Raw genomic sequence first — 9,250 nt, 5'->3', positions numbered from 1 at the left:
ATACAAAATATTATACAACTTTTGTATGGGAAAGTGACTTATAGGACACCTTGTATTTAATTATTATATAATAAATGGCGCCTTCCAACGAGATTTTGCTTCACACATTTGAAAATCGTAAAACTTTTGACAATTGGTTTTGTCTATAAATTATTTTGTTTAAAGATTTTCTTTCATTAGCTAGATAATATCCTTGAAGTAATTACCAGTATACCTTTTTCAACGTGTTGAAAATGCGATTTTTGATCCATTTCTTTTTATGAATATAAACTTAATCAAACTTTTTAAAAAAGCAAAAACAAACTTAACAATTGTAAAAGAATCTCGAAAAATTAATAATTGAACAAAATTTTCGATATCTTAGATAGATAGATTATAATTAAAAGATTATAATTATCTTTGATTGATGGAAAATCGTAAATTTCATAAAAAGAACAAAATTAATCGGTAATGGTTTTCGTATAAAGGAACGGATGCATGAACAATACCACAATAATCTTTTTTTAAATATCCTTTATACAAATACATTCATTCACATCACAAACATACTATATATATATATATTTATTGGATTCAGTCAGTAATTCTTTTCGCCTTACTTATATATAAAGGTGGAAGATCAAACGAAATAAATTATGAAAATTGTTTTTTTACTAAAAATGGAACTTATGAGATTACATATCATTATAACGACAAACTTAATGAGCGATAAATCTCCTTTTTTCACCTTTAAATAATTATCATATCCTTTGATACGCTGTTGCAATGGTATTGGATTACAAAAAACAGTATGAAATGCTGCAAAGTGTCATCAAAGGATATAGCTATCATACTTTTTTCTCCTCTGTACAATAGTTCATCTTTACTCGCAACAACACAGTTGCATCTTCAATGATAATTCACTATACATTGTATAGCCATACAACTAGAAAATTATAATCTAATGTGATACAATTTTCGATTATAATTCGTCATGTTTCTCTTCGTCTTGTTCATCCTCATCGGCATCTATATCTATGATTTTCTCCGATTCCTGTTTCTCTGTCGATCCAGATTCTTCTTCCTGCAGCTCTTCTTCTTCAGGAACTTCGTCTAAAGAAATACCCAAGGTCTTCCTCATCAGTTGCTCTACGCTATCGGCAAAACTGGCAGTTTCTCTAAGCATGTACCCTGATCGAAGGGTAGCCGTTTTGAACATCATTAATGCGATATCTTTCGCTGTCTGATCAGTGCTATCAACTTCAACTCTATGCAGAAGTTCCCTAATAAGTGGATGCCTCGGATTAATTTCCAAAGTCTTCTTCTGGTTTAAGTAGTATGTCTTCTGGGGATCGTCAGTCTTCTGATGAGCATTTGAAATGGCCAATCTCTCCATGTTACCTGTCCACCCAAACATACTAGCAACTAATGCACACGGGGAGTCCGTGAGACGTTCAGACACCTGAGCCTTGCTAATATGATCCTTCAGAACATCATTTAACCATTTGACCAGAGGTTTAAATGTAGTTTTCAACTGTTCCATCCTTTCCTTGGCCTTCTTCCCCTCGTCAAGCGAAAAACCTTCTTTAGCTACATTCTGGAACTTCTTACCGTCAAATTCAGGGAGAGCGGAAATAGCATACTCATCGACTGCTTCGGTAAGGTATAGAACCTCATAACCTTTCTTATCCAGTCTCTCCACAAATGGAGATTTTTTTACTTCCTCTTCGGAAGAGCCAGCGATGTAGTAAATATACTGTTGACTGGGCTTCATTCGGGACACGTACTCCGACAATGACGTCATACCTTTCTGTGTAGAGGATTGGAATAGCAGAAGCTTGGATAATCTGGCCCTGTTCTGAGCATCTTCGATCACGCCTAGTTTGATGTTGGTACTATACTCTTTCCAGAATTTTTCATAATCTTCCTTAGGAATTTTTTTTATCATATCCAGCACTTTTCGAATCAGCTTCTTCTTGATTACTTTAATGAGTTTATGTTGCTGCAAGTTTTCACGTGAGACGTTCAATGGCAAGTCATCACTATCAACGATACCACGAATGAAGGACAAATAGTTGGGCATCATGTCTGTAAATTTATCTGTGATGAAAACTCTCCTGACATACAACTTAATATTGTCCGCTTTAGTGACAAAACGATTAAAGCTGTCACTTGGCTGAACTTTAGGAATGAAAAGAAGTGACTTAAAGGTGACTTCACCCTCTGCTACAAAATGGATCCTTGCTAGAGGGTCCTGAGTATCCTTTGTTAGTGCCTTATAGAAATCATTATAGTCTTTGTCTTCAACTTCAGATGGTTTCAAAGACCATATGGGTTTGGAATCATTTAATAGTTCCCAGTCCCAAATAGTCTTATCAACCTTTTTGGTTTTTTTCTCTTCCTCTGCATCTTCAACTTTTGCATCCTCCTCCTCATCTACTTTGTCTTCAACAGACTCTTCTTTCTTGCTTTCATCTTCTTTAGAAGGGGTGTTTTCTTCCACATCATCTTCATCTACTTGGACAACCTTACTATTCCAAAGGTAAATGGGGAAATTGATAAATTGCGAGTATCTCTTTACAAGATCTTTAATGGTATCCTCTTCTAAGAAATCTAATGCTTCATCCTTCAAATGCAAGCTGTAATTACAAAGCAGTTGAAATTAATTTCACGAATTTCGAAAAAAACAAAATAAGAAATATCATTTTATTTACCTAACTGTAGTTCCTCTCTTCAATGTGTCTCCCCTAGGGTCGTCTACAATACTGTAGCTGCTGCTATCAGATTGCCAGATATGTTGTTTGTCATCATTGTGCTTAGAGGTAACTACTACTGTATGGGAGACAAGAAAAGCAGAATAGAAACCAACTCCAAATTGACCAATCATATCGTTCAAATCCTGAGCATTCGAAGTATCCTGCATTTTTCCTAAGAATTCTGCAGTTCCTGACTTTGCGATAGTTCCAAGGTTGTTAATTAATTCATTCTTGGTCATACCAATACCAGAGTCAGTTATGCTCAATATCTTGTTCTCTTTATCAGTCTTTATCCTAATTGCTAGCTCTGGATTGGTATCTAAGACATTTTTATCAGTGAGCGACAGTAGTCTGATTTTGTCTAATGCATCAGATGCATTAGATATCAACTCCCTCAAGAAAATATCTTTGTTACGATACAAAGAGTTTATAATAAGTTTCATCATACGATTGACCTCAGTTTGGAAGGTGAACTTCTCAGCTTTTTCCCTAAGTTCTTTTATCTGGGCAACATTTAATCCATCTAATTTGATTGCTTCCTCCTCTCTTTGAACTACCTCATTATCTGCAAAATGTATTTTCTTATTAAACCAAATTCCATCCATCACAGAATATTATAGAACTTGCAGAAAGTTATTTTTAACTCCAAATGTAAAGAAAAAAATACATATGTTTCATAATGAAAGTTATCAGATAAAGATTCCATATGTATACTGTCATGCAAAAATATTTGGACACTTAATGGGATCTAATCAAATCATTGATCTTCTGGCACTTTATAAAATCATTGTAAGATCTTAATTAAACAGATATACTTAAAGTCACTTAACTTGGGTGTTTTCATAGAAGCAATTTTCATCCATTTCAGTTATTGCTTTTTTATTTATATTAACTAGTATCAAACTATTGTCCTTATCAATATGTATCTACTAACTGTATATGGCTGCCTTAGATAAGATTAGATGTAAAAATGAAATCAAAGAGCCTTATTTGAAGAATATTTGAAATAATTTGGAAGCGTCCAAATACTTATGCGTAATAGTGTGCATCTGTTTTATATCATAATTATCATGAATGATTAATCCGTCGATGTAGATGACAACAGAAGAAAAACCAGAATGGAAGAAGTATTTCACCTGTACGAGATCCTTCGCGGCTGGCACCCAAATCATTTTCCACTGTTCCCACATCCTCCTCGACCAAACTCTCTGCTTTAACGAATCCTAGATAACAAAAATGTATGTTGATGCTCTTGTTCGATTAACGGGTGCATTCTAACTTCGTTTTTTTTTTCTTTTGATTACACGCTTTTTATTAAACTTACCTGCTGCAAAAAACAGGACCGATAATAATAATAACGCCTTTTTCATTGTTACCGTGAAATATTCACGAATAATGGCAGGAAGAAAAAGTATATATCTCTAGATTCAATTCAAACACCTTGATCCGCTGTTTTATGCCGACTGTCATGCAATCTGACCTGCGACGCTTTGATATACTAAAAGGTGACTGTAGTAATCCACCAATAAAATGAATCCACGCAATACACGTCGACCAATGGGATACAAGCCGGCTGGAACTTGGTCCAAATGTCTTCTTCGGATTGGTGGATAGATACAACGCATGGCATTTACTATTCTAGAATATTCCCTTGATATTTCCGATTTTTAATAATATATTTACTAATTAGTTTGTTTCAAAGCTACGTTCTTTAATATACAAAATAATTTGGTATGAAAACATCGCATTCAAAGAAATTTATAATTAATAAAATATAAAAAAATTCAACAATATGATAGTTACCGATAGGTGGTAAGCGTAATTTCGGCCAGTTGATAACTTATCATCTGTTTCTATGTCGGTAAAATCAATTCAAATTCTTGATCTTGAGGGAGTGCGCATTAGAATTTTATATTTTACTTTACTTATACCTAAATATGTGTTAGCAACGCGATAATATAACAACGCAATAGAATTTAAAATAATTATTAATCATTTTTAATTAAATATATTCTGTGTACAGTAAAAATTATTAATATATGTGCAATTAAAACGGATGGATATTTTTTGAGGTCAGAGCAATACATATTATCGTTATCTTTCTATATATCACAGTGTGATGTCACATCGTCGAGATAATTTCAGACGCAAAATTATTTTCATCATATAATACTGCTTGTCAACGAATAGTAACTAGATACATATTGTTCAACAGAATAGGTCCCCTGGGACAAAGACCGGATATGATCATTACTGTAACCTAATTACGCAATAAAGCAACTTCGAATCATTTGAACTTTAATACCAATTAAAATAACTTTACTTTTTAATAAACTAGTAGTAGAAAATTATTTTCTTACTCTCGAGAATCCAAATGCCGTTTTGGTGCTACACTTAACAATTAGACATAGAGTTTATTGAGGATTTTAGTTGCAGTAATCATGGGAGAGTTATCGACAGGAAATCGGTACTGGTGACTGATCACGCGTGAATTTTTTTCCGATACACATGTTGTGACTAGTCGGTCGTTATGGATACGTTTTCTACAGACTATCGTATGGTTTATGTATGTCGAACACACCTTGTTTTCATACGTGAATGTGTTTTATCTGTTCACGTGTGTAATCCAGTGTGTAGCGTCCTATAGAATGCGCGGATCCGCTTCCAGGGAATCCCTTGTCACTCGCCTTCCGGTTCTCCTCAAAGGAGCTACGAATTCTTTTCACTCTTTTTATCATCACCAGTGGATTAGAATTACTCTAAAAAAACAGTACATGCAGCTCCAAGATACCAAAGTAAGTTAAATCAAGATTAAATTTGATAAATAAATAAATTAGTATAGAAAGACAAATTTCGAATTATTGTGATTAAGCCAGTCATTCTAAATTACCAACATAAACAAAGTATTTTAGAGATCTTCAGCTTAGCACAACTACTTACAGCAACTGTTTATGTATAAAAATAAAAAAATCAAGATCTCAATCTAAAGGTCAATATCGATATTCAGATTTTAGATTAATACAAGCACTATATACATATTTTAGTGCAACTTGTTCCAAGGATGATTCTTTTTTCTGTATAACTGTTTTTAACGAATGACTCACTGATAATTATCTCACTGGCGTAAAAATATACTAAAATTTTACGGTAATTTACATCGTTCTGTCTTCGCTAATTTTATTACCAGTTATGGTAATTTTCGCTCTGCTTTCACGCTTACAAGTAATTGATGGAATAATTTGGCGCATAAAACAAGAATCGTTCAACGATCGATTGTCTAATCGTCTGTGCGAAATCAGTCCAATATTCTCATTCCATTTTTTCAACGGATCAGTTTTGACGAGTTAGTGTTCCTTTCTAGCTATTTAGTTAACTAAGTTAGAGCGGGACCTTCACGGCACCTTCGGAGAAATTAAATTGCGTCTAATTAACGAAACGATCGAAGTATGCACAGTGGGGACACGTTGCATTGCCACTTCATATAGGGCAAGGAAAAAAAACAGTGCAACGTTAAGAAATTGAAACCAACTTCCACTTCTCTTCCAATTTTCCCACCTCTTACTTATTTCTGTATTTATCTAATTAAGATAAGAAATTGCAAGGATTAATATACTAAAGTATATCTGGATTTTGTGGATAGAGTAATAGCAGATCCCTGGGATAATAGAGGATGTATATATATAGTAAGAATAATCAGAAAATCCAGATATTGAGTACAGAGTTTTCTCTCTCTTTTTCAAACACCTGAGTCATAGTCATGAGTCATTGCGCGGATTTCTCTTTCAGAGATGTTCTTGAACAGACCACAGAGCGCAACAACCAGGCAAGAAACTGAGATGATCAATAAGGCCCAACGGGCCCTGTATAACACCACGGACTCCATAGAGAAACTTCGTTTGCTCTGTCTGGCCAGAGGTGCCAATGGCATCCTAGGGTTGGGCAGGTAAGTTAACAATTCCTTTTTTATTTATTATATATATATAAATTATGTAATCCGAAATTTCAAATTCATATTCGAATAACAGTCCTCTTTCGTGTGTAACAATTTAGCATAGCGTTATCCTATAACACTTAACAAGAACTTACCACAAAATTCCATAGACATATAATTCATTATACAGGATGGTAATTCATGGTACAAATGAGGCCAGGGAGGTCTCCAAATAAAAGGAAGATCAAAAATAGCAAAATTGTATTTGGAGTTTCGATTTTGAGACAGAGATCGAATTTGATCATTTGTGAAGTATATGTACGTAAATTTGATTAATTCTCGACTGGATAGTAACCGATAATTGGCAGAAGGTTATTTTACATATGGGAATGAGTTGAAAATGAAGAATAACATTTTGTCGTCTAAGGCCTTGTTTTGGAGAAAACAAAATTTCAATACGTTAATTAAGAATTAACTGGACTCTCGAAAATAGGACTTCGAATGAAAAAATGTTATTCTATATTTTTGACTTATTGTTACATTGTACATTTGGAATAATCTGCTATTGATTATCACAAATTTTCAAAATCGATTTTCTCAAGAATGAACCTCCTACACAATTTTGTTATTTTTGATTTCCGTCTCATTTTGAATTTTAGAATCTCCCTCATCTCATTTGTACCATAAATTACGGGCCACCCTGTATTATCCTATAACGCCCAATACGAATTTGTTATGAACTTCCAGAGAAACGTGATAATTTATTATACTATACCACAAGTTAATTTATGCAGAGCTTTTCGTCGTATGGACGATGACGGAAACAAGAAGTTGAACCTAGATGAATTCACCAGAGGCCTTCAAGAAAGTGGTCTGGAACTTCCAGAAGAGGATATCCAAAATATGTTCACGAAATTCGACACAGACAACGATGGGAACATCAGCGTCGACGAATTCATCGCTGGCATAAGAGTAAGTGTATTTTCCGAATTGGATAATTCAACGAAGGTACTGGATTTTTAATAAAAAAAATTTTGTGTAGCCGCCGATGTCTCAAAATCGCAGGAATGTGGTGGATCAAGCCTTTAAAAAACTGGATAAAACCGGCGATGGAGTGATCACGATCGAAGATTTGAAAGGAGTTTACAATGTCAAGTGCCATCCCCGTTATATCAGCGGTGAAGAAAGCGAGGACAGTATTCTGAATAAGTTTCTGGCGAACTTTGAGCAAAATAACACCAGAGATGGCACTGTGAGTTTCTTCTTTTCTCTATTGGAAATTTTTATTATGAATAATAGTCGAATGTAATAAAATATAGTAAATTAAATAATAAGTAGTAATAATAATAATTACTAAAATGATAATTGAATACAATAAAAATTAGAGTAACCAAATAATGATTAGTAATAATAATTATTAAAATAATAGTTGAATATAATAAAGTAGAGAGATTGCTTTATCGTAACGGTGTAATCATTGCGGTTAAAACTGATTTTGGACGAACTGCAGCATTCATAATTTTTGTTACAGGTCACTGAAGAAGAATTTATGAACTATTACAGCGCCATCAGTGCAAGCATCGATCATGACGCCTATTTCGATTTAATGATGCGAAATGCATATAAACTCTGAATCTTTACACAGTCCTGCAACAAGGTGTTCCTTCAGTTCTATTTATATTGGTTTTAAATTTACGACTGTCGTGCTTAATGTCGACCTTTAAAGTATTCGCGCAACTGGTAGTGGCTAATGAAAAATTTATGCGCAAACCCCTAGACAATTTGCGGAATATAGCAAACTGACTTATGTAATAATTCATGGTTACTAGCTTCGCCTACCGGCCGATTTTCACCCAATGCAATTAATTGATGACTAAGGTGTCCCATTAAAAAGCCAGCAAAATAATCCGTTAATCTTCATATCTATAACACTACAGTGTTTCTCAATCTAATCTAAAAATGTTTTTCGTGATTCTATTGTATATAAATTTAATCAATGTTAATTAATGTTCGTAATAAACAGAGAAAGTATTTATACGTTTAAACATTTATACACACGTGACTATTTTTCTGACTAGAATGTTTGGTCCAGTTTGAGAACCACTGCACCAAGTTGGCTATTTATATATTTGTATACACGACCATCTGTGAAATGTGTGCATAGCTTGTAAGGATAGAAGCTTGGTTACAGGGTCCAATGCAGCGAAGCAAGCACATATACTCATACTGTAAAATAGTATGGCATTTCATGCATTCTTTGAGTAATACAATTTCACCTATTCAAGCCTTAGAAAGTAATTTCAAGCATTACAATTCTCAATCGGTGATCTTTTTCAATTTCACTCCTCCAATTACATATATTTTAAAGTATAAGAGAGTGTGACGAAAATTGAATACTTAATATTTAGTTGGCAATCCTTATACGAATACCTCAGCCATGTGTCACGATTTTCTTCGATTTCTCAAACGATTTTAATCTCCATTTAGTATCAATCCCTTTCAAAGTACTTCAATTAGCAAGATATCTTTATCCTAGTCAAAATATTTTCTAGTTTGATATTTGATAGATGTTCGATAAATTATC

At 33.7% G+C, this 9,250-nt stretch overlaps 2 protein-coding genes across 4 annotated transcripts; one reads left to right on the top strand and one right to left on the bottom strand.

The window, feature by feature from the left end:
* Nucleotides 1-496: 496 nt before the first annotated feature.
* On the bottom strand, nt 497-4,229 carry LOC100649277 (endoplasmin). Its single transcript, XM_003401877.4, has 4 exons — nt 4,060-4,229; nt 3,872-3,958; nt 2,694-3,300; nt 497-2,618 (listed from the first exon to the last, which is right to left on the bottom strand). The coding sequence occupies exons 1-4, from the start codon at nt 4,103-4,105 to the stop codon at nt 962-964; spliced, it is 2,397 nt and encodes a 798-aa protein (XP_003401925.2). The 5' UTR covers nt 4,106-4,229; the 3' UTR covers nt 497-961.
* A 945-nt stretch (nt 4,230-5,174) lies between these two features.
* Nucleotides 5,175-8,717, top strand: LOC100649714 (calcyphosin-like protein). Of its 3 annotated transcripts, XM_012317664.3 has the most exons (6): nt 5,175-5,301; nt 5,404-5,530; nt 6,522-6,678; nt 7,461-7,638; nt 7,709-7,918; nt 8,198-8,717. In XM_012317664.3, exons 3-6 carry the CDS (start codon nt 6,524-6,526, stop codon nt 8,297-8,299), a joined length of 645 nt encoding a protein of 214 aa, XP_012173054.1. In that variant the 5' UTR covers nt 5,175-5,301; nt 5,404-5,530; nt 6,522-6,523; the 3' UTR covers nt 8,300-8,717. The 3 variants fall into 3 exon arrangements, with proteins under 3 accessions (XP_012173054.1, XP_003401690.1, XP_020722918.1); XM_003401642.4 differs by lacking the exon at nt 5,175-5,301 and having other exon boundaries at nt 5,351-5,530; XM_020867259.2 differs by lacking the exons at nt 5,175-5,301; nt 5,404-5,530 and adding an exon at nt 6,250-6,418.
* The last annotated feature ends 533 nt before the right edge of the window (nt 8,718-9,250 follow it).

Source organism: Bombus terrestris, chromosome 16 (assembly GCF_910591885.1).
Source record: "Bombus terrestris chromosome 16, iyBomTerr1.2, whole genome shotgun sequence".
Taxonomy (NCBI): Eukaryota; Metazoa; Arthropoda; class Insecta; order Hymenoptera; family Apidae; genus Bombus; species Bombus terrestris.
This window is presented reverse-complemented; position numbering and strand designations above follow the sequence as displayed.

Bases quoted from the DNA above. Each gene is read 5' to 3' on its own strand.
- LOC100649277 (XM_003401877.4), bottom strand. From the start codon at position 4,105: ATGAAAAAGGCGTTATTATTATTATCGGTCCTGTTTTTTGCAGCAG. The intron at 3,959-4,059 runs GTAAGTTTAATA...TTTGTTATCTAG, and splicing joins GGTCCTGTTTTTTGCAGCAG to GATTCGTTAAAGCAGAGAGT. The intron at 2,619-2,693 runs GTAAATAAAATG...TTGTAATTACAG, and splicing joins AAGAGAGGAACTACAGTTAG to CTTGCATTTGAAGGATGAAG.
- LOC100649714 (XM_020867259.2), top strand. The intron at 6,679-7,460 runs GTAAGTTAACAA...TAATTTATGCAG, and splicing joins GGCATCCTAGGGTTGGGCAG to AGCTTTTCGTCGTATGGACG. The intron at 7,919-8,197 runs GTGAGTTTCTTC...TTTTTGTTACAG, and splicing joins ATAACACCAGAGATGGCACT to GTCACTGAAGAAGAATTTAT.